Source organism: Tiliqua scincoides, chromosome 3 (assembly GCF_035046505.1).
Source record: "Tiliqua scincoides isolate rTilSci1 chromosome 3, rTilSci1.hap2, whole genome shotgun sequence".
NCBI lineage: Eukaryota > Metazoa > Chordata > Lepidosauria > Squamata > Scincidae > Tiliqua > Tiliqua scincoides.
The window spans coordinates 80,800,199-80,824,284 of NC_089823.1; the positions used below are offsets into that span (position 1 = coordinate 80,800,199).

The following is a 24,086-nucleotide window of genomic DNA, read 5'->3' on the forward strand; positions in this document are numbered from 1 at the left end:
GCTGTTCTTATGTTCTTATGTTGGTCGAGCTTGGCTCTGCAAGGCTCTGGGGTGGGTGGGAAGGAGGCGTTCTGGGGTAGAGGGAGGGTGGGTGGAGAGTGATTCTGGGGGTGGGCGGGCAGGGAGTGGGAGGCAGGGCTGGGATCTGGCTGTTATGCTGGATCCCAACCCCCGTTCCCAAGCAATGTGGAGCAGCTTCAAGCCACTCTGCTATCCTCAGATCTGTGCCACCTCAGGACGTAGTGCAAGTTCAGGGAGACCCATAGGGGCTGCAGTGGCTTACCCGGGGGTAAGGGAAAGAGTTTTCCCTTACCTCTGACTGAGCCACTTTGGTGCCCTATCTTGCGCTGGATACAGCACAAGACTCTTGGCCTGCCTGCTCCAGCACAAGATAGGATTGCGCTGTTATCAAACGGCTTCTTAAGACTGGTTCTTCCTGTTGCCAATCTATTGAAGAGAACCTCAGAGAACTAAGGACTAACTTAAAGAACCATAGTTTATAACACCTTTCTCTTCTTAGCTGCTGCTTATTCCAGGATACCGCTAAGAATTCAGATAGTGTTTTGGTTACAATGAGAATAAATCACTCTACACATTTTGACTACATATTGAAACCCACAAAGATTGAATAATTCAGTCTGGCAGAACAGCAATGAGCAAATGGTTATGAATCAGAACATTCAGAAATGCAGCAAATCACCTTTAAAATACTGACTCCAAAAGTTAATTTTGTAGGTGTGCTTTTAATTTCAGCACTGACTAGCAAAAATGCTTACCTAAAAAGTAAACTGGCACTTTTTCTTGTATGTTTGAGTGTTTATTGTATTGTAACAGAGTCTTTTTGCACCTAAAAGAATCTTGTACTGTGCCCATGTGCAAAGGAGGAAGTGAGCTAGGTGCCGGTGCCTTAAGAACCCTTTGAGATTGCCCAGCTCCCATCCTTCCCCCAATCCCCTGCAGCAGGGAGGTGACTCTCGTGTCCCATGCCAGACCAAACAAACCCCAATCTTGCTGCTTGCATTGCGTGATTGGCAGATTCATACATTTACTTCAGCTTAAGCTTTTGTGCATTACAGTACACCTCATCAGATTCGTGAAGTTGTCTTATTCATTACCTGCTTCACGGCTTCCACCATTTTTCTTGCTGGCCATGTTAAATATTGAGCGCCTGGAATCAACTAGAAGTCTATAATATCCAGCTGTTAAACAAGCAAGATTCATGGCATCTGACGATTCCATTAGTAAAGTGATTGGCTAAGCAGAAAAGACAACAAGGTCATGATAAAGTCTATATACTTATCTCTAGTGGGACTAAAATACATCAATAATTACAGCATGAAATATTTAGAAAAAGTACTTTTGGGGTATATAAATCCTCTTCAAGGAATTTGACTGACAGCATAATTTTAAGCATGTTTATTCTTAATAAACAGTCACAGTAAGTTCAATAAGGCGTCCATGAATTTAAAACACAAAAAGGGGGAGTGCTAGTATTTTTTTTTTAATTATTTGTATATCTTCTCTTACAAGTCAAAAAATTGAGACTACTTATTTAATATGAATACTTTATGCTGCACGCAAATTCATTTTCGTGAAAAATTGTGACCGCACAGTGTAAGAAGTCTATGTTTAAAGTCCACTGAGAATGGCAACACAACACTGGTATATCCATCACCCATCTTAACAAGTGAGAGGGACTCCAGTGCATTTTCAAGATTAATGATTTCAGCCACATAGGCATTTTCTTGCTATGTTCCATTACAGCTACTAGAAAGGAGAAGATAGATTGTGGATTTCTTTTCCCTCCAGTAAGTTAATCAGCTGCTTGCTAAGAAAGTATAGAACTATTACCAAAGGGTTAGAATAGCTGAATGGATTCTAGGCTGCACTGTTGTGATTTAGCCTCTCAGGCAGGTAATTTGGAAACTCAGAAATACTAATAGCCTGAAAAAATTCAGTTGGGCAGCCTGGCCCTTGAAGACCTATGTAAATACACTGAAAAAGAGAAGAAGCTCAATCTACAGAACTTATGATGGGACAACCTACATGGTACAGCAAGGGCACCCTGGTGAGAAGTGCGAAGTCTGACAAAGAAGGGACTTTGATCGGGGTCGGAACCATGGCAGGTGGAAAGGGGGAGTAATTCTTTCTCCCCTGTGCCATTTTCCTGCTGGGAATCACTGTCTTCCACTGTTATTTTCCTCTGAAAGTGAAAGCTGCAAATAGCTGTTTTGGGAGCACACAGGAGTAGAGGATGAGAGTGATACCCAGCAAGAAAATAGAGCAGAGGAAAATGGTTATCCCCACACACACCTGGTATGGGCTGAGACCCCTGCAACTACTTTTTAAAAAAAAAGAAAGATTGCTAGAGTTAACCCATTTCTGCCCGGCCACAGGTGTACACATTTGATCCCTGTTGCTTACATGCAGTGTTGGGCAGAAATAGCTTTTAAGCACATTTCTTAATGACAGATTTAGTATATCAAATAATATACCATCAGCTCCTGAAAAGACTACCAATAGTCTAATGGACCAATCCTGCTGGGCTTTTATGGTGGCGGATCTTATGATCCACTGCTGTAAGCCCTGGTGCGGTGCCACAAATGCTGTGTTTCCATTGTGTGCTATGGTGCAAAAAGCCAGAGGTTCCGTGTGCATGCCAGGAGCTCCTGGATCCCCTGCTAGCGTAGGTAAAGTGGCAGAGGGCTGGTTTAGGGTAGTTTGGGGGAGGATTGGGGGTGTGTAGTGGGTTAAGCTGGAGGTGGTTTGTGGGGAGATCTTGGGACAGCAAGCCCACACAAAGATCTTATTCTCCCTTCCTGACCTGGACCCAGCCCCAAAAGTCTCCTTTGACTTACACCAGCAAGACAGTCGGCGACCCATTGGAGGCCAGGGGGTCTACAGGGGATGCCCCGCTCTCTGGGGGCATCTGGTTGCATGCCCCACCACAGCCTGCAGAGCATGCTCCATCAGCAGCACTGATAAGATTGAGCCATAAGAGAACTATGCTGTCCTATTGTTTTATCTTTTCACTTTTTGTATTTGTATTCTAAATTGAGAGCAGAAAGATGGTATACCAATGCAGTAAATAAATAAAGTGTATAATGAACTGTAAAAACAACAGCAAAGTATATTAGCAGTCAAAACTTCATTGTGTACTATGGTATAAGCAGCATCCTTATAACTAAAGGATTTGTATGGGTTCAGTGTCATCATGTTTCTCCTGTTTCTCTTCCTTCTCACTCCCCTCTCCCGAGTGAATCCAAGACAAAGGCTTAATAAATCTATATTATGGGGGGGGGGGGGATAAGACAAGGTACTGTGCCCTGACACAATTATGAAGTTCAGTTTTAACACTCTCTCCATGGTGATACACAATCAAATTGCTGGATCCCCCAGGGTCTCTCCTGAGTCTGAGGAAGATGTGTTGATTGTGCTAGGCCAACTTATGCCACATTCTCTTTAGTTTTCCAAGTACAATGTATCTTGCAAACATGGCTTCCACCCCCAATCACACTGAAACAATGGCAGCTAAAAGTACAGATATGTTTCCAAACACCTAGACATACTCCAGCTAATGAGATCAAGAGTGTAGAGTTGCAATTTTTCAGGAAGAAATGGCTCTGAAGCAAATGGGGTCTGTTCCTTTAAGAAACCCCAAAACTGGACCATCAAATCTCTCCTTGATATGATTCTGGTCCTTCTTAGTTGTATAGCATGTCCAATAGGAGAAGAGGAAGAGATTATTCACATCCTTCAAAATGGCTGGTGTGCAACATCTCTGTGCCCTTACCAGTTCTGGGGCTATTGGTCTTCAGAACTTGTAAAATCCAGTGGGTACATAACACTGAGACCATGTAACAAATTCTTCAAATAAGAATACCACACTAGGAGATCCAATAAGGTGTTTTTTGACATTTTAGATGCAGTAACTTCATATTTTCTTTTTACTTCTTTCAAAGCATTTTTGTTTAAGGATCTTGTGGCAACTAATGCACTATTGGTCATGTCTTTCACAAAATATATACTAACACATGAAATGGAAAATAAAACTAGTATTATTCAAATTACGAATATGTGCAATGTGTGCAGAATGTTTCATATGCATATAACATTCAAAGCTATGTTTCTTTACAACTTCATACTGAGGTTCTCAGCAATGAAGATATGATTCAAGTCCACTGCACAAACTTAGAAAATAGAAACAAAGGCTAATTGAATAAGACCTAATGCTGAACTTGATGGGCCATCAAATTGAAAGTGGCATAAGAACTCTTTTTTGATTTGTATGACACAAAGCTGAGAATCTTATTTAAATGATTAAGACAAATCAATGCTCAACATACTTTTACATCTAGCACATGAAGCTCAACTCGAACAGTAGTGTCATCTTCTGTAAACATCTCAATTCTGTTCACGTGGCTGAAATCTGCCAGTAGGGCCACCAGGTTTGTTTTGGTGTTTATTACGTGGCTGATACCATACCGTGGCCCCACTAACAATGTCACCTCAGAACGCTTTTCTCCCTGCTGCAACAAAAACAAAACAAAAAAAGAAGAGAACTTTACTTTGCAAGGAAGTGTATGTTAATTTAGCAGCCCAATCCTATGAAGGCTTTGCATTGCAGGAACTAGTGTTTTGGCAGCACAAGGTCCTTATATGGTTGAAAACAGATCAAGATACAAACACCAAAGAATGACAACCGTTTAGGACATCACTCCATATCCAAACCACAGAGGTCTGTCCAGCTTCACCATTTTAACAGGGTAGCAGATCACATGCTACACTTCTCAAAGAAAAGGCAATAGAGAATGTTTTAGCATGTTAAAAACTTACCAGTTTATAAGCTTTTGTGGATTACAGTCTATTTCATGAAATGCAAGAGGACTGTATCCATGACAGTCCGTGCAGAGAAAGAAAAATATTTAAACTTTAAAGTGCTGCTACACTTGTTGTTTGTGCTGTTAACAGATGGGCAGCCCAATCCTGAAGTTGGCAGCTATGCTACCTGCAGCAGAGCCAAAATGGCTACCACTGCATCCAGCGGCACAACTGAGGCTACTGAGGTCTCCTCAGGGGAAAGAGACTTTCATTCCCTCAAACCAGGGCAAGCCCCAAAGGACTGCAATGGGACTTCTCAAGTCTGTGCCATCTATTTTGCTGGCACAGACTTGAGAGACTCTATATCGGGCTTTGCAGATAGGATATGGTGGAGTAGACCCTGCCAGTCCAATCTCCCTCCTGTCCCAGTTCGTCCCTGGCACCTGCCCTCCCCCCACCCCATTAAGCCCACTCCCCACCTCTCCCCTGCACCAAAATTACTTAGTGCTGGCTGGCCCTCCACATGGCACTGAGGCTCAGTGCCGACTGGTGCTGGCCCAGTGCTGGTGGCCCCTCCTCTCTGGGTGCTGCGGACATGCCTTATGGCATTTTTGTGACACCCAGCGCCTGGGCTAATGGGATTGAGGATTGGGTCTTAACAATCCTCTGGAAGTTCTTAAAGAAAATATTTTCCAAAGGCGTTTCATTGGTACTAAGGGATGATAATTCTATAAAAGAAAAGATGATTAAAATGGAGACACTTTAGAACAATATTTGATTTGGTTCAATATTATATGTAGAGGAATTAGGGCTTAATTAGACGGTCACTTAACCATTTGCAGAGTATACAGAAAAAATGTCAAACAATGACGAAGAAAAAGCCTACCAGTAATGTTGCCTTGAATACACGGCCTCCATAGAGTCGTAGATCACTGAGGAACTTGAGATAATGCACCTTGGCTTGCAGAGCAGAAAGCTGAAGATGACGGGGGAAAAAAACACTTATAAAAAGGTAAGACACAGTGGTGAATATCATGAAAGAGATTAATAAGAGCATGACTACACAGTCTAAAAAGACTTCCAATAAATCTTTCCTCCAAAAACCTCCTGAGAACAGAAATTATTTTTAGACCTTGAAATTAAAGCCTTATTTTTTTTTTAGAAGCGCTGCTCAAATACTTAAGACTGGACGAGGAGAGGAAAGAGCTGAACTATGCACTGAAGGATTTCAGAGGTAGATCACTGAAAGTCTTCCATCTAGTCAGAACTTCCATCTAGTCAGTGATTTCATTAAGCATTTCAGTTGACTAGTATGCTAGATTGCTCGAAGGAGTTATTGACAAAAGTTACAAATTTTCTATTGATTTATATGCATATGATGTAAATCTCACATGGCTTATATATGAGGCATGTTGAATTTTCCATTTTAAAAGTCACTTACAGCCCAGTCCTATGCATGTCTACTCAGAAGTAAATCCCATTAGCGTCAATGGGGCTTACTCCCAGGAAAGTGTGGATAGGATTGGGCTGTTAGTCTAATTATCACATTATGCAGAGTGAGATGGCAGAATTCAGGACTGTTCTATGTTAGACTGCAGGTGGGAGTCTTTCTGAAAAAGGAAAAAAAAAGCCAAAAACGTCATACAGGTACCTAGAGCAGAATGTCAGGAAGAGGACTGTGTTACACCTTTACTCCAATGTACACATTTACATGCAGGATGTTATTTGGCATGGGAAAGATTCAAAAATATAACCGTCCACCTGCAGTTTGAAGAAGAACAATCCAGAATCACCTTGTTTACATCAATCTGTACAACAGGTGCATTGGGTCTTAGTTCTTACAACTTAAAAAAATGTCAGTTACTGCAGAATCCTTCCAAAGACAAACAGGGCACAACTGTTCCACCTCTGCATTAATTTTCTCCAAATTCCTCTATAATCTCCTCTTACTAATCTTTCTGTAGACAACAGTGCACTAGCACTAAGTGAAGACTGCTCTCAGGGGTCTTAATATACAATGCCCCTCACTCCTCGGAATGGTGCCTATATGGTACATAGGACCTTTTGCCACCGAACCAGTGGATGGGTCTCAGTGCAGGATAAGATACTTCTGTACAACAAAATATACAGCTGGACTCTTACAGCCCAATCCTGAGCTGCCTGGTGCGTGGGGCTGCTACAGTGCTGAAAATGGCTGCCGTAGCATTCTAAGCACACCAGGCAGCCACTGGTGGCTCCACGGGGGAAGGGGACTTCCATCCCCTTCCACTGGGTAAGGGAAGTAGCCCTGCAATGGGGCTACTCGATTCTGCGAAGGGTCTTGAGCTGGCGCAGAATCAAGGAGACCTGTGTCAGGTCACGTGGCCCAACATGGGGCTCCGGATCCAGGAGAGCTGAGTTTTGCCAGTCCCACCCCTTCCCTTCCCCGCCATGCCTTCTCCCTGCTCTCCCCTCTGCCCCAGAACACCTCCTCCTTGCCTCCCCCCACTCACCTCTCCACCACTTGGCAGTTTGGGCGAGCTGCTGGGTGGCAGACTGTGGGCCCTGGACCGGAGTTGGCCCATCGCGGCTCGCATTGGGCTAGCTCTGGTGCTGAGCCCACGGTATGACTTGCAATGTGCCTTACAGCATGTATTCAACAGTGCACACTGGTGAAAGCCAGTGCACTGGGAACACGTTTGGGCCCTTAATCCCTTTTCTAGGATCCTCAGGCAGGCTTGGCCCAAGTGGAAATGGAATTGGAAGTGCTGCTTAAATTCTGCCACCTCTATTGCTGTCCTGCTATCCGCCTCCTCCTTCATTTCTGAAGGACTGGAGGAGGAGAGGTGATGGTGGTGGCCCTCTATCTACCCACCTGACATCACTGAAAAAGGAGAGAAAATGCCAGAGATCTTCTTCCCAACCAGCAAATGGAAACAAGATTGCCACCATCATGACCTCCTTTTCCCTGCCCCATGGTATTGGAAGCAGGCCCCCCAACTTACTCATTTCCCCCTCCCTGCTCTGTTGCTGTATGTTATGAAACAGAGCTGTAAAGCAAAGCCAAAACAAAGGATCTGTGAAGTGGAAATGGGGAAGTGCTTTTCCCAGGTTCCTTGCTGTGCGCCATTCTGCCACTCTATTTCAAAATATACAGCTGCAAGTTAAGGGGAAATGGGGGGGCTAATGGGGGCGAGGTGAGGCAGCTACAGAGGTGGATGATGGGAACAAGGTACCACCTGCAGCCAACAGAAGCAACTTCCTTGATCTCAGTCATGGCTGGTCAGCCCTGTCCCTGAGTTCAAAGTTGCAGTAGTGCTTTGGGTGCATGTCTATGGTTTAATACCACATAACTGCCATAACATTTGCAGGCCTACAAGCCTATGGGTGAATCATCATATCTTTTCCAAGGAATTGGTGTCCCACTGAAGAAAGATCCAAATGATTGGCACTGCCAGAATGGTTGTATGTTTCCATACTTTACAGCAATATTGTGGGATGAAACCACAAAAGAATGCTTCCCATGACAATATTGTAATGTTTGAAAAGGGATCATAACTGTTGAAAAAAATGGGTAGACAAACACATCCTAATGATACACTCTTAACAATGACATAATTTACAAATGAGGTATAATCAACTGTTCTTGCTTTTAGATGTTGGAATAGCTGAGCTGATGAGAAGAATTATTTTATTTTCTTAATTTTATTTATCTTTAACATTTCTAACCCACCCCTTGACAAATTGAGTCTCTGAAGTGGCTTAAAAAGACATGATCCAGTCAAACTTAAGTCCCATTGGTTTTAGTGGGGGAAAGCTAAGCATGAGTTTAGCTCTCATATTGTGATTAACGGAACCTGTCTTAAACAAATCCAGTTTGATGAGAGTCTTGAGGAGCGAGAGCCAAAGACTATTAACATCAATGGGGAATCAGGATCAGTCTACTATACACAGCAATCAGTAGATGTGTGGTTGTGGCAGACTCCCAAGTTTAATGCAGTTCAGAACATTAGGAAGAGAAAGCAATTTTCTAGCAATTTTGTTATGAAATGTAGAAGCAGAATGAATGCAGGAGGAGAGAAACAGGCATGCCCTTGTGGTTAACTAGCAATTTCCCATCATTCTAAAGATAAAATAATAGCTTTCCTAAATTAATTATTTTTAATTGTTCTTGAAACATAGCAATAAGCACTGTGCATTGTATAGTCTGGCAATCTCTGAAAAATACATTGGCCACTTCTTTCTCTAAAAGGACCAACTTTAAAATCTCCCCTTTGGATGCAGCGCTTCTGATTATGAAAATAAGTTTCTATTAAGATGCAAATGCATTACCTTTTTACCCGGAGGAACTAGGTTTTGATTTGCTTTGACAAGGTGCGAAAGAGCTTTCTTTATGTTCTTTTCTTTCATGCTCTGCAGTACAGCAGATGGAAGAAAAGTCTCCAGTCCCCATTCTTTTCTGCAATATAAGGCATACCTTTAATTTCACATTCCTATGGCAAGTAGCTGATGGAATGGTATTCTGAAGCCAAAGTTACCTGGTGAAGCCCTTTGGTGGCAAATGCAGGTTGTTTTCCTGTACACAGAAGACACTATTCCATACAAAAATATAAATTAAATTGTAGAAGAACAAATCTGCCCCATGAAGCAGATTATTCATAGAATTTCAGCAACTATTCTTTTTTGTCTTTTGCTCTTAAGTATCAAATAATGGTTGTATCAGGAATACAACATGAAAATGAATTGCTGATTCACACACACAGCCATCTATAGGGGTGAATACTGTAGTAGGAGTGAATAAAGAGAATGCAGGAGAGGCTGCAGATGATGGCTCTTTATATAGGAAGTTTCAACCATGCTTCCAACTGTGTGCTTGTATACCCATGAAATTAGGGGTGTGATGATGCTAAAAATCAGCTAAGGGTGCAATCCTAACCTCCGAGGTAAGGGAACAAACATTTCCTTACTTTGAGGAGGCCTCTGTGAGTGACACCCAACTGCAGGATACAGCACACGGCCCATCGGCACCACTATGCCGGTGCTGGATATAAGGGGTTGTGATTGCACCCTAAATCACACAGAAAGTCTCTCACACCAATGGCTGTCCTTATGCAGATCAATTTCAAGTGGCCACTTATGTGGCTGGCTGTTTGTGCATCAATTGGAATTGTGCACTTTTTAAGTTATTAGGGAGCAATATTTTAGTCATGGACATACGGTTGTAAATTTTAGCTTTTACTGTAGCCATGCACTCTTGGACTGCTAATACAACTACGCAATTATGTATCCAATGCTGTATGCACTGAGAAAAAATTCAGCTGAAACAGCATGTGTACTAACATACAATCAATCCCCACTACCTGCAAGACTTACATTCCTGCAAACACCAGCAGGTTGCAAATTTGTGGGTTTGGAACCATTGGTCCGACGGGTTCAGTGCGGTTTGGTACGAGGGATTTAGGATGGTGGGAGGTGACTTACCTGCTACCCGCATTGAAAGTGCTCAGTGCTGATCATGGGTGCCATTGTGAATGTCCCTGCTACACACAGGAACTTCCTGAATGCAGCAGGGACATTCAAAATGGCGTCCATGATTGGCATGGAATGCTTTTCCCAGCCCCCTCAACGTGCTCCACGCTAATCACAGGTGCCCTTTTGAATGTCCTTGCTGCATTCAGGAGGGACATTCTAAAGAAGCATCTGTGATTGGCACAGAGTGCTTTGAAGGGACCGGGAAAATCCTCAGAGGCTTTTCCTGTCCAAAGCGCACCGAGGCAATCGGAGGGCTGTTTGTCCCTGCTGCCTCTGGAAGGTCTCTGCTGGCAAGCAGAGACTTTCCAGAGGCAGCAGGAATCATGGTTAGTGAAACCCACCTCGTGAATGGCGAAGTGTGGTCTCAATGTTGCTCCTCGCAGAAAAACGAATACCACAGATACCCTGGTGGCGAATTTGCGTATGCTGCAGATTGGTCGTAATTACATGTAGTATGTATGATTACATAGTCTACAGTAATGCAATAGGTTTGATTTCCAACATGGATATTATAGTTCTGTCAAAATGGACATGTATCCTGGACCCTTCCTATCTATGATTCTCTTACATATAATTTATGTTACATAAAAAAGCATATCACTGCCCAATCCTATCCTGTGCGGGAACAGGCAGGCAAACTGGCCTGTGCTGTATCCAGCACAGGATAGGAGGTGGCTGCTGCACAACCTGGAGTAAGGGGATTTATTTCCCTTTAACCTGTGCCATGTGGCACCCACCCCAATGGGGAAACACAGATCAGTGCCAGTGAAATCAATGGTGCAGATACAAGCAAGCTGGTGCCAGGACAAGCTGCTCAGGAGCAGGGTTAGGATATGACTTAGGTTGCTCAGACCAGTCCCACCCCTCTACGGGGCCCAGTCGGCATATCGGTTCGCGCCCCAGTCCTGAAACGTCCCATTGTGCCCTTCTTCCATCCTCCCCTGGTCAGGCAAACTTACCTCCTCCACAATGGGATCCAGCACTGGGAGACTGGTGCAAGTCCTTGCACAGGCCGGCCCACCTCACATGGAGGCGCAAACATGCCTTACAGCACATTTGCAACATTCCTGGGCCCAGCGTAAGGGACTTACACCAACCAAGTGCACCATTAGTAACATGCTCTTAGCCTTTTGCTAAGTACTTGCTAAGTACTGAGTACTTGTGTACAAAGGCTGAAAACAGTATCAATGAAACAAGGCAAGCTTTTCCTCAGCCAGTGCAGATAGCCCATTTACTGAGGAAGTGAAATTGACAAACACCTAGAAGAAACCCATTCTTAGTTTCCCCCCTACAGAGAAAATTCCTCTCCGGATTTATGCTTGACAGTTTCACCATTGCTCTATGTATGGTTACAGAAATACTATGTTAGAATATTCTAGGCACACAGCCTGAATTTGTTTGTTCCCACAGTCTAGTTCGCTGTATCAGTGTGACAATATATAATTATACTGACACGAGACACAAGAGACTTTCTTTTAATGTTGCTGTTGTCTCAACAGTACCTTACTAATGGCTAGTCAGCACATTGTCAGCTACATAAAAGCTGGTTGAAGTAGCTACTATACTGTAACAGACCAATCCTAACCAACTTTCCAGTGCTTATGCAGCTGCAATACAAACTTGAGGAGGCCTCTGTGACTGCCCCTTCACTGCAGGAGGAAGCATCTAACCCATTGGCACAGCAGCATAAGCACTGGAAAGTTAGTTAGGGTAGGGCTCTGAAGGCGCACTCCTAACCCACTTTCCAGCACCAACATAAGGGCAATGCAACTTATGGGTAAGGGAACAAACATTGCCATACCTCGAGGAGTCTTCCGTGACTGCCCCCCCCAACTGCAGGATGCAGTACATGCCCCACTGGCACAGCTATGCCAGTGCTGGAAAGTGGGTTAGGATTGCACCCTAAATTTACCATCTAACCTGTCTTGGCATACGGCACAAAGGTGTCTCACTGGTGACATGGAGTATCTAAGGGCCACTCCCCAGCATTGTATCATGTAGTAGACTAACCTTTAGATACCTAGCAGGAAGTCAGATGACCTCACTTCATGCCACTGCTCCTGGATGTCTGCCAACCCTGGAAACAAATTATGTGTCTGAAACATTTAGATGTGGGTAGAGCCTGGGACATGAGACTAATAAATAACTGATGGTATATAGTATGCAAAATCAAATAAAATTGTAGTGTAAGTACAAATGCTGTAGCGGTATAATGGTAAACCTAATGTACAATGTAATCATAAGCACATTTCCTAGGGCATAAGCCCCAATGGGATTTACTTCAAAGTAATTATGCTTAGAACTGCATAGTGAATGTACTAATGAAAAAGGATAGCCTGGCTTTGTAAAATAATTATACTATTCTCTAGGTAAGAATAGTACACAGATGGATAACTGTAACATATACTAAATAACCCAAAATAGAATACTTTCATTTTACCCATCAGCCACAATCTAGTAAAACTGCACTCTGCATGTAAGGAATGCTTGCCAGCTACTGAAACTATGAAACCTCCATCTGACCACAGAGCTTGGTCTTCATAACTAGAAATGGGAGCCTTATTTACACATGATATTCTAGTTCACACTACAAGGTCTTTCCTAAAACAATTACTGAAAGTCAGCGCAGGAAAAAAAAATGGTGTGCATGCTCTAGAGATACTTTCTATTTTGAGGAATTTAACAATTAGTTTTGATGAAAACAGGTTTTCCTAATGGAAAACTCATGTGTGACTCTAGTTTGCACACGGATAGTGTGCACATGTGTTGCTGGATTGTGGACGTAAAACAGATTCCTTCACTTCAACATATTTTTGTTTATTAATTAATTAATAGTAATTGTCTATTTGTGGGTAGAAGGCAATGGTGATTTGAACTGCAAAGGTAAGTTAAATGTCAAATGAGTGATGCTGGTGCAGTAGTTCCAGTGATGCTTTAAGATGTAAGTTACTGCTGCCTCACGTTGACTTAGGAGAGACCCATCCCAAAGGGCATAAACACATGGTTTAACTACCCAACCTCTTTGCATTATGGTCAAGGTTCTTACAGGGGCTTTGCCGAATAAACCACTTAAAATATTAGCCTTTTGCCGATCTTTTGCAACAGGGTCCATTTCAGAGAAAAATTTGACTTGCAGATCAACAGAACGATGCCATTCTGAAACATGCATTCAATACTTACTCAATATATTTCAGAGAGATTTTCTGAGTATGTTTCGTTGTCACAGTTGCTATGTACATTTGTAATGCAGCCAGTCGCAAGGCAATATCATATTTGAGCTCAGGTCCAAACTTCTCTTGAACCACATCATTACAGCTCTGCCAAAGAACCAGCAGAGGGAGCATTAGACTCAAAAATCTCTGATTTTAAACAGAAACGCAGCATTATCAGTTGCCTTTTTAGACAAATTACTCTCTCAACCAAACCTACTTGATAAGCTTGTTATGATGAGGAGGAGGAGGGGCAGGTATATCGTCCTGAAGAGCAGAATAAAGTAATCTCAACCCATGCCTGTATTTCAAGACTGCGATCATGCAAACCAGTATGTCATTTCTACTATCATTTGCACCACAGCAAAAAAGTTTTCAAAGTGCTTTGCCCCGTTACATGTTAATTATGAAAAAACTTTTTTTTAAATAAACGAAGGTTTGCGTGAAGAAGCCCTGCTCAAAATTTCTACATTTATGCGAATGTAACTTACTTGTACATATAGATACTCAAAGGCAACTGCATCTCTTCGTAAAAGGTCAATGGGATCCTTTGGGACAAAACTGATTCTGAAGAGACATCTCATTTTATGGGAGCTTGGCCTCTGGGTCACCTAGAACAGAACACGCATATCAGAACTTAGCTTTCCTGGTCTTCGGCAGCACACAACCCTGGAGATGACTGGATGGCTTCTCTGAAGCCAACAAAACTGCAAGGAAGGATCAATCATAAAACACAAGTGACCAGTCACACCCCTCCTAATCTCTGAACCCAGCATTTCTCAAACTGTGAGTCACAATTAAAGGCTCAGCTGAGCTATGACTTTCATCATAACAATGTCTGTGGTCAATGAGAGCTTTAATTATTAAAATATCCTTTTTTAAGATCCATAAGTACAATAAAAAAAAACTACACACCAACCAACAACAAAAATTCAAAGTCTCGAATTTCTCTCTAGTCCTTCCTTTGATTTTCTGCTGTTACCATTGACAACATCAATGCTGATCAATGATCCTGAAGGATCCTGATCCACCATTCTGGTGTCTCAGGGCTCAATCCTAAACAGTGCGCACCGGCATTCTGCTGGTACACACTGTCACAAACGTGCCATAAGGCATGTCTGCAGCCTTCAGTACCGGTGCTAGTTCAGCTGGGCTAGCTCTGGTAGACTGCTGTTGCTCTGCTGCTCCGCGGTTGCACGGACTGCCAAGTGGGGCATGGGGGGAAGGCATTCTGGAGTGGGGAGAGGTGGGCGGAATGTGGGGAGGGGGCGGAATAAGGCACGCCAGGGAGGGAGCAGGGCAGGAAGAAGGTGGGACCAGGGGAGCTTTGTTCCACCAGATCCTGACCCTCCATGTTGGGCCAGCCGAACATAGAGGCTCTTGATTCTATGCCAATCCTTGGGTCGCCATATAATTGAGTAGCCCTATTCTGGGGCTATTCACCTTACCCAGGGAAGGGGACAAAAGTTCCCTTCTCCTGAGGATCCACCAGCGCTGCCCAGGTACCGCTCAGAATGCTGCAGCAGCCATTTTCAGTGCCTGGGTGCCAGGCGCCAGGCAGACCAGGACTGGGCTGCCCTGTGGCGCTGAGACACAAATTACTTCCCAAATTTTTCAGATGAAACAAAAGGCCTCTGCACAGTAGTGAGAAACTTAAACAGGAAGTCCTTTCAAGCAGAAAATGTTGTAGACAAGTGGATGCCATCTATTATGAAACAAAAAAGCTTAGATGGTTTCTTATCAGTGGAAGGACTGCATGTTTACACAACGAGCATGTTGTGATAGCTAAGGACGATTGTTTACCTCTACGAAGCATTCAGCCTTAGAATCAACTAGCTAATTTCCCCAACACTGTACAAATTTTGTACCTTTTTTTTTATCAAGGCTTCTTTATGGAATGAGATTTTGTCAAGAAATAATGGAGAAAATTTCCTTGTGAGTAACAATGAATAAAAGTTTGAAGAAAAACCCCAGTGATTCAGGGCCCAATCCTATCCAGCTTTCCAGTACCAGTGCAGCTGCAATGCAGCCCCAAGGCCAGGGGAAAAACATTCCCTTACCTTCTGGAGGCCTCCAAAACTACCCTCCCACCATGTGATGGAGCACACACCCCATTGGCATGGCTACACCAGGGCTGAAAAGTTGGATAGAATTTGGTCCTCAATTAGTTTTTGGCTAGGTCCTGTTATCTCCAATCAAGACATTACATTAAGTGCTGGAGTCATTTAGAAAGGTTTCAGCAATCCACCATCTAAATAACTAAAGGGCTTTTCTGTCAGTAAGGAAATAAGCACAGACAGAGGGCATATTCCAAAAGTAATATTATGTGTAAAGGAAAAACAAAACCATAAAAGGAGAAATAGGTATTCACCTCTGATGACCTATTTTTATATTTTATATATATAAAGTATCATCATGATTGAACTTCTACATTTAACTAATGCAAAACAAAATACCAAAATCAATGCTTAATATAACGGGTTTCAACTTCATTAGCAAGAAAATGAAACATGGTATTCAAGGGTATCATTCATCCAAACAGAGGTGCCATTTTGCAATTATTAATACCACACAGGAATTTTTCCAATTTGCAACACACCAATAACCTTTAACGGAAGCTTGCTGCTGCATGCTTCCAACGACATGGCTCGGTCATGTCGTGAGAATGGATGATAGCCGGATCCCAAAGGATCTCCTCTATGGAGAACTCGTGCAAGGAAAGAACCCTACAGGTAGACCACAGCTGCGATACAAGGACATCTGCAAGAGGGATCTGAAGGCCCTCAACAAGTGGGAAACCCTGGCCTCTGAGCGACCTGTTTGGAGGCAGGCTGTGCAGCATGGCCTTTCCCAGTTTGAAGAGACACTTGGCCAACAGTCTGAGGCTAAGAGGCAAAGAAGGAAGGCCCATAGCCAGGGAGACAGACCAGGGACAGACTGCACTTGCTCCCGGTGTGGAAGGGATTGTCACTCCCGGATTGGCCTTTTCAGCCACACTAGACGCTGTGCCAGAACCACCTTTCAGAGCGCGATACCATAGTCTTTTGAGACTGAAGATTGCCAACAACTAGCTGCTGCTGCTCTTTATGCCCCAGTTGTTCCTAGACCCTGTTGTTTGTTCTGGTCTTCTGTTAGTTGTGAGACAACAGTAAAACCAGCATTCGAGAGAAGGGTGTGAGTGATGGGATCTGGAAAGGAACGGGGCAAGAGGTGCAGCTGTGGCAACCTTGCCTGCTGCATTGTTTCTGTTAAAGGTACCAAGGTTGTCTGGGTTACAAAGAGGCAACTCTACAGACAAAGCATATGCTTAAAACTCACTGAAACAAATCCTGCTTCAAGGCACTGTGCTTAACTTTGGCTGAAACATGCCCAGATTAGTTTGTTAAAACAGGCTTGTCAATCTAGTCTCTTAAACAATAAAGTCTCACTTCATCTTGTTCATTACACAGTGCAATCCTATGCACGTGTATTCAGGGGAAAGACCAACTGCATTCAATAAGGCTTACTCCCAGGAAAGTGCACATAGGATTGCAGCCAATGCTCTTTCTTCTCTAGCAAGCTCCTTTCGATCCACAACTTCTCTCTTTGTGAGTCTGACTAAGTAGTACTTGATGAAATCAAGAGCAGCCTGAGCAGATCTGCTGCCTGAATTGAAGCAGATCCACCACCCCTGCTAGTATGCAACCCCTTAAAAAAACTATCGCCACATTAGTACGTGTGCATCCCACCACTGCTGTTGCTGCTGAGGCCACTTCCCCCTTGTTCACCAGAAGCAGTCAGGTCCACTAGGAGAAGGGGCTGAGGCGCAGTAATCTGGAGCCCTCCTCCCCCTTACCATCAGCTCTGCTGTTACCTTACTCCTACCAGTCCTGTTCAAAAGCAGGATGGGTGAAACATGCTGAGTACTCCCAGCATGCTCCACTGACCCAGTTTGTTTTAACAAGGCTGGGTGGAACAAGAGGGAGGAGGGAGTGCCTGAAGCTGAAGGTAAGGAAGAGGAGGCGAGTACTGTCTCCTTCTGGTTGACCTAGCCTTTTAACTTGGCCTGCAAGAAGGAGGTGGAGCTGAGCAATGCTGTTCTAAAGTGAGCGATCAGAACAAGATTACCCTTTTGTTGCTGCTGCTTGTAGCTCTGCCACTGCAATCACTTTGCAGCGGTGCTACTGGAGGAAGTGGTAGGCTGCTGCTGCCCTTATCTTCCCACTCACCGCAAGCTAGAAGAGAATCAGAAGGCGGACAAGTGCCTTGATGGGCAGAAGGCCAGAGGGAGATGGCAAATATACATCGTGCAGGGTGGCCTTTCTCAGTTCACTTGCCCTCCTACAACTTGCCAGTCCAACTGGCTGCTTCAGTCACATCTAGGCTGGCCTGCAGTGAGTTTTTTAAATGGTTAGTCCTTCCCGACACAAGTAACAGAGAAAATAATGATTCCAGTGACAGAAGAATTAGACCACAGCCAAGTGCTTCTAAGAATCCCACAGGGTCTCCAAGAATGGTCTAATAAATAAAGTCACCCTGCACTGTTTTCTCCATCACCATTCATCATTGTAGAAATGGATATACTATTACTGAAACAATCAGGCAAGAGGAATAGTTCGAATAGGTTCAAGGGAACCAATTCAACACTACTGGAAATATGGGCAACTGGGGAAGACAGGAAATAGTCAACAGATCCCTTACAAAGGTGTAAATTGTTTTTAATTTTATCTCAAAGATAACATAATAGCTTTTACTGTAGGGTGGAACTTCAGGTTATCAGAGATGCAAGAAAACCATTTCTCCTCTTCACCTGTAATTATGTCATTACAGAGAATGCATGGTGTGTTCTTGTTGCACTGTGAAAATCCCTTCTCCCACTCTGCTTCACTGGATGGAGAGGAATGGGGGGGGGCAGCGAAATGTGGCTGCTTCATGTGTTCTTACTACATGTTACGAAGGAGAAAAGGAGGAGGTGTGAGGTTGCTATTTTGGCAGCAGCCACACTTCTTCTGTAACATGTAGTTTTATTAGCACTGTAACTCATAATCATGGACAAATGCTGGTGCTTGTCCCAGTTAAGGAAAATATCAAGCTATCATACTGCACTACAGTGGGATGACAGGAGCGCCTGCCCCAAACGCAACCCGGAAAAAGGCACAATACGGCAAAAGATAGCATTTAGAGGTAAAGAATGGTTTCATTATGTTTTTCTCCCCAGTCTGGAACAGTTGAGTGACCAGCCTGTAATATTAATCGACTTTTAAAAATCCCTCTTCTGCTCACAAGATCATTGCTGAGTGAGTCACACTGATGAATTAAAGTCAAATTAGATGATTCATTAAACATGAATTAAACTTTTTAAACAAAATTAAACTTCTGTGCTTCTTTTTTGCTTATAAACTAGCAATGGGATGCAGGAGGCTGACCCTAGCGCTGCATTGTTTTCTCACTGAAAATCCTGCGCCCCCCCCCCGGTAACTGTTAATAGCTGAGGGCTCCAGAGGGCTCAGGTGGGGCCAAGTCTGGCTCCGCGTGAGTCTGGGTAACCCGTGTTGAATCAGATGCAGATGCACAGATGCAGAATCTGTGGATATGGAGGCCCCACCTATATTTATATGATGATTTTTATTTTTGCACAGCAAAAAAATTAAGTAAGTAAGTAAGTAAATAAATAAGAAATAAAAATAACACATGTTGCTAACAAATTTATTTATTTATTTGATTGGTTTGTTCCCTGCCTTTCTCTCTGAAGAGTATCCAAGGCCCTTAAAAATAACAAGCTAGTTAGAAATAACAAGCGACCCACAATAAAATGTGGCATCTACTCAAAAGGTCGGCAGTGAATCAAGAACCTCCTTGCTGAGTGGCAGCCTGACATGGAGGGTCTGGATCCGATGGAGCTTCGCCAAGCGGCGGAGCCCTAGTGGCTAGCCAGCGCTAGCCCAGTGTTGGCTAGCACTGGGCTACCACCAGTGCTCGCTTGGTGCTAGGGCCCACAAACGTGCCTTATGGCATGTTTGCGACAGTGCACGCCAGCAGTAAGTTGGCGTGCACTGTTCACAATTGGGCCCTCAATCACTCTGTTCGCAGTAATAAAATACTACTGGCACTACTATTACAGCTACAGCTGATGCAAAATAATTTCAAAAGGTATTCAACCAATGTTAAATGTACACCAGGACTGACTCTAGAAAGTCACATTTATCTAAATAACTGCAGGGTGAAATATATCTCTTTGGTATTATACATTATAATACAAACCTGAGTTAGAGTCTCCTGTTCATGTAGCAAGAGAAGTTTGGTTGCAGACCCTTCGGATTTCTGCTCCAGCATCAGGGAAAAGTGTTCAATACACTTAATGGACAGCTTTTCCTGAAGTGTTAAAATGACATCCTATAAAACAGAAATTTTTTTTAAAATCCAGAAAAGACTAAAAACCAGGACCTAAGACTTGGTTTACTGTCACTCTGCAACTTAAATATTCACATGAGTGCAAAGTGGAAGTAAATACCAGTTGTGAATTTTTGTACTTTCCCAGGATGGTCATATGCTGAACATTTTTTAAAATAAAAAAAAATGGATGTAGGATTTTTTTTAGAACTGAAAATTCTACAAACCACAAACAACTTATTTGGCATCCAGTTACTCTGACTGGACATCTGTATGTGTGTGTTGTGGAACTCATGTTCAAAGAAGAATATAAGGGTGTATTCCGGGAAATGAGTTGTGGCACATTTGCACCTCCTCAGGAGTTGGCTCACGGAGATGCACCGACACATGGAGGCTGAATCCAGCCACCGTGGGAGCAACCTTGCCAAGGCAGTAAAGGTAGGTGGGGAGGAGGTGGGAGGGAAGCGTTCCTGGGCGGGGGGAGGATGGGCGGTCCTGGGGGCAGGCGGGCGGACAGGCAGCAAGAGGCGGGGCTGGGATCCAGCAGTTATGCCAGATGCCAACCCCCGTTCCCGGGGTGAACAGAGCAGCTTCAAGTCGCTCCACTCTCCTCAAACTTGCAGCACCTCAAGAGGTTGTGCAAGTCCGAGGAGACCCACAAGGGCCAGTGGTCCTTACCCAGAGGTAAGGGGGAAAGTTTCCCTTTGCCCCTGGCTGAGCCGCTTATGGCCACTATCCTTAGCTGGATACAGTGCAAGCCTCTTGGCTTGCCTGTTCCAGCACAGGATACAATTGTGCCCTAAATCAAATACATTTGGGTGGAGGGAATTCAGGGTGGAGGGAATTAACAGCCCCATCTTTCACTGCCCTAGCACTGGTGCTGCAACTGCAACTGCAACTGCAGCACCAGTGCTGGCTGTCACAAACATGCCATAAGGAACATTTGTGCCACCCAGAGAGTACCAGCAGGGAGACCTGTGCTGCCCCATCAATGCTGCAGAGGGAGCCCTGGCTGTTGCCGGAGCACAGGTAATTGCTGAGCGGTATTAGAGCTTGGGGAGGGTGGTGGGAGGGCATTAGAGGGACGTTCCTGGGTGGAGAGAGGGTGGAATGGGGGAGGGACAGGCCCAGAAGGGGGATGGGACTGGCAGTGATCTCCTCCACCGAATCCTATGCCCCACTTTGGGCTCAGAAGCCCGACACAGGGCATCTTGAGTCTGCATCAGTGAAATGGCTGACACAAACTTGAGAAGCCCTATTTGAGTAAGCTGGGACTTATGTCCCCTTTCCCTGAGAAGTCCTTGAGTAGCCAAAAGGGGCTTCTTGATTCTGCACCCACTATTGAGTGGGCGCAAAGTAATGGATAATTTTATGTCAACATGAATGAGATCTGGAAAAGCAAAGATATGTCCTTAAATAGAAAAGGCACACTAGTTACAGCAATAGCTTCCCTATAATGATTTATGGGTGTGAAAGCTGGATAATAAGAATAGCTGACCGAATAAGAATTGATGCTTTTGATTTGTGATGCTGGTGAAAATTGTTACTTATACTATGGACAGTCAGAGTAACCAACAGAGAAGATATGGACCGTATAAAACCAGATACATCATTAGAAGCCAAAATTGCAAGACTGCATCTGATTTACTTTGGCCTTGTCATGTGTGCAAACTCACTAGAGAAGTCAATGATGTTAGAAATTGTTAGTGGAACAAGATGAAGGGGCAGGCAAAGAATGCACTGTCTTGATACCATCAAAACTGATACAAAGATGAACGTTCAACATTTGAAAGAAGCTGTGCTTGACAGGCATAGAAAGATATAAAGTTGTCAAGAGTCTGATACGACTGAATGGATTAAACAACAACAACTTATGTCCCCTTCCGCACCTTAATTCCTCATCTTGCACCATAGTAATTTGCTCCAGAATCTTCCAGTCTTTTGAACCATCTCTTCCCCTTGCTGTTTCCTATTCTCACTCCCAAAATTTAGTCCCTTGCTTTCAGTGGGCCTAAGACATAACTGTAGTTAGTTTGGGGCCATTGTGGGAACAAGTGGGCAGCCTGCAAAGTAAGTAGTTTCCATGTATTGTAATATTCTCAAAAGTGAAGGGAAAAAAGGGCTTCTCCTAATATTAAAATAAATTATGCTTCTGGTGTCCAGCATATTGTTATAGATCAGGGGTGCCCAAACCCCGGCTCTAGGGCCACATGCGGCCCTCGAGGCTTCTCAATGCAACCCTCAGGGAGTCCCCAGTCTCCAATGAGCCTCTGACCCTCCAGAGATTTGTTGGAGCCTGCACTGGCCCAACGCAACTGCTCTCAGTGTGAGAGCGACTGTTTGACCTCTTGCAGGAGCTGTGGGATGAGGGCTCCCTCCACTGCTTGCTGTTTCACATCTGTGATGCAGTAGCAGCAGCAAAGGAAAGGCCAGCCTTGCTTTGTGCAAGGCCTTTTATAGGCCTTGAGCTATTGCAAGACCTTCATTCATTCATATAAGTTCATCTTTAATATATTCATTGATGTAAACTTATGCAAATTTATTCAAATTTTAAATGTAAACTAATTCTTTTTTCCCCCCCGGCCCTGGATACAGTGTCAGAGAGATGATATGGCCCTCCAGCCAAAAACTTTGGACACCCCTGCTATAGATGCTTCCACCTTCAGCAAGATACACAGTAAAACATTACTTTGAAACTACTAACTTTTGCTTCTAAAGAACAGCCTACCTATATCTATCCAAGTTTCACTTCAGAAGACATGATTTGGGTCAGATATAAGGCAAGAGGTGACCAGAGAGAGAGGGGCCTTTCTTGGAGGTGGCACTCTGGCTTTGGTCTTCTGTTCCTAGGGGGTTTTCCTGGGACGTTTTCATCTGATATTGTTTCAGAACTAGGTGAAACCTTTTTCATTTTCCTAGGACTCAACTCTTTCAGGTGGAAAACTTATTCCAACTTTTATTTAACTCTGGCTTATACACTCTGTTGATCAACTGTGCTTTATTGTTTTTATTCTACATTGTGAACTGCCCCTGGAAGATTGAAGAAATGGGTTTTAAATTAACTAAATTAATCATAATCATAAACCAAAATGGTTTCTTTTCCTAAAATTCATTTTTTCAATCTTTTCTATCAGTCTCCAACTTCAAATAAGTGTGATTGTTTCTTAAGTAACAATTAAATATCAATTTGCCAGAATGCAGTTCTGATTTAATTCAGTATTACTCATCCATCCCTAAAGGCTGTTTTATTTTCTGTCTCTCTCTGACGGGTATCTAGACTATTATAAGCCCTTGGCAATTATTTTTGTTTCAGTGAGTTCAGAATTAGAGATGGACACACTGTGAACTGTTAACTAATATAATTATGCCAGTCTGCAAATCACTTTGATGCTGCAATCTTATTCCAAGAATATGCCAGTCAGGGGCTGCTGTGCTGGCCTAGAGTGTTGCAAACATGCTATAAAGCACATTTGTAACTACTCAAGAGCTAGCAGCACCAGCGGAAAGAGCTGTGTTGGCCAACCAGCACTGCCTCTTGACCGATGGCTGCTAGCAGAGTACTCTGCCAAGGGCAGAGGGAGGGTGCCAAAGGGACAGAGCAGAGGTGGGAAAGGGCATTTTGGGTAGGGGTGGAATGGGGGAGGAATTGGCACATATTGGCAGAGGGAGGCCTCCGCCATATCCTGTCCTCCCTCCGAGGCCTAAAAGCCCTACACAGAACTGCTTGCATTTGCACCAGTAATTTAGCTGGCACAAATCTGAGTAGCCTGATTGGGCAGGCTGGAGTATTACTCAAAGTAAGGGGGAAAGTATCTCCTTACCTCAAGGAGACTTCCAGCCTGCTCCTTAATTGCTCTGGGTACAGCATAGGCTGTGTGGCCTAGCTATGCCAGGAGATGCATTTTACAGAAATGATGGAAGGTACAAAATTCAATTTGCCATTAGCAAGCCCCGAACACACACGTTGCTCATGTTGCTGGACATCTTGCAAGATATTTAGATCGTGACCAATATCTTCATGCTAGTTTTGGCTGACTTCTGGCAGCACATCAGAAGTTCTTAGTGCGGTTAGGTAATTTTAATTAAGTTGCGAACATTAAAATGATCACCCTTATTTTTCATTCACTAACACCACATTATATTTTATGAGCATTAAAAATAGTTCAAACTTTATTA

General features: G+C 43.7%; 1 protein-coding gene across 7 annotated transcripts in view; it reads right to left on the reverse strand.

The window, feature by feature from the left end:
- The window catches only part of FRMPD4 (FERM and PDZ domain containing 4), a 351,306-nt gene that overhangs the window by 10,583 nt on the left and 316,637 nt on the right, over nucleotides 1–24,086 (reverse strand). For all 7 annotated transcript variants that reach the window (XM_066619178.1, XM_066619173.1, XM_066619174.1 and 4 more), the window contains 7 exons: nucleotides 19,782–19,913; nucleotides 14,033–14,152; nucleotides 13,513–13,649; nucleotides 9,133–9,259; nucleotides 5,708–5,797; nucleotides 4,347–4,529; nucleotides 1,116–1,254 (listed from right to left, as the gene is read on the reverse strand). In XM_066619178.1, the coding sequence (XP_066475275.1) occupies nucleotides 1,116–1,254; nucleotides 4,347–4,529; nucleotides 5,708–5,797; nucleotides 9,133–9,259; nucleotides 13,513–13,649; nucleotides 14,033–14,152; nucleotides 19,782–19,913 (928 nt within the window). The remainder of the gene's footprint in view (nucleotides 1–1,115; nucleotides 1,255–4,346; nucleotides 4,530–5,707; nucleotides 5,798–9,132; nucleotides 9,260–13,512; nucleotides 13,650–14,032; nucleotides 14,153–19,781; nucleotides 19,914–24,086) is intronic.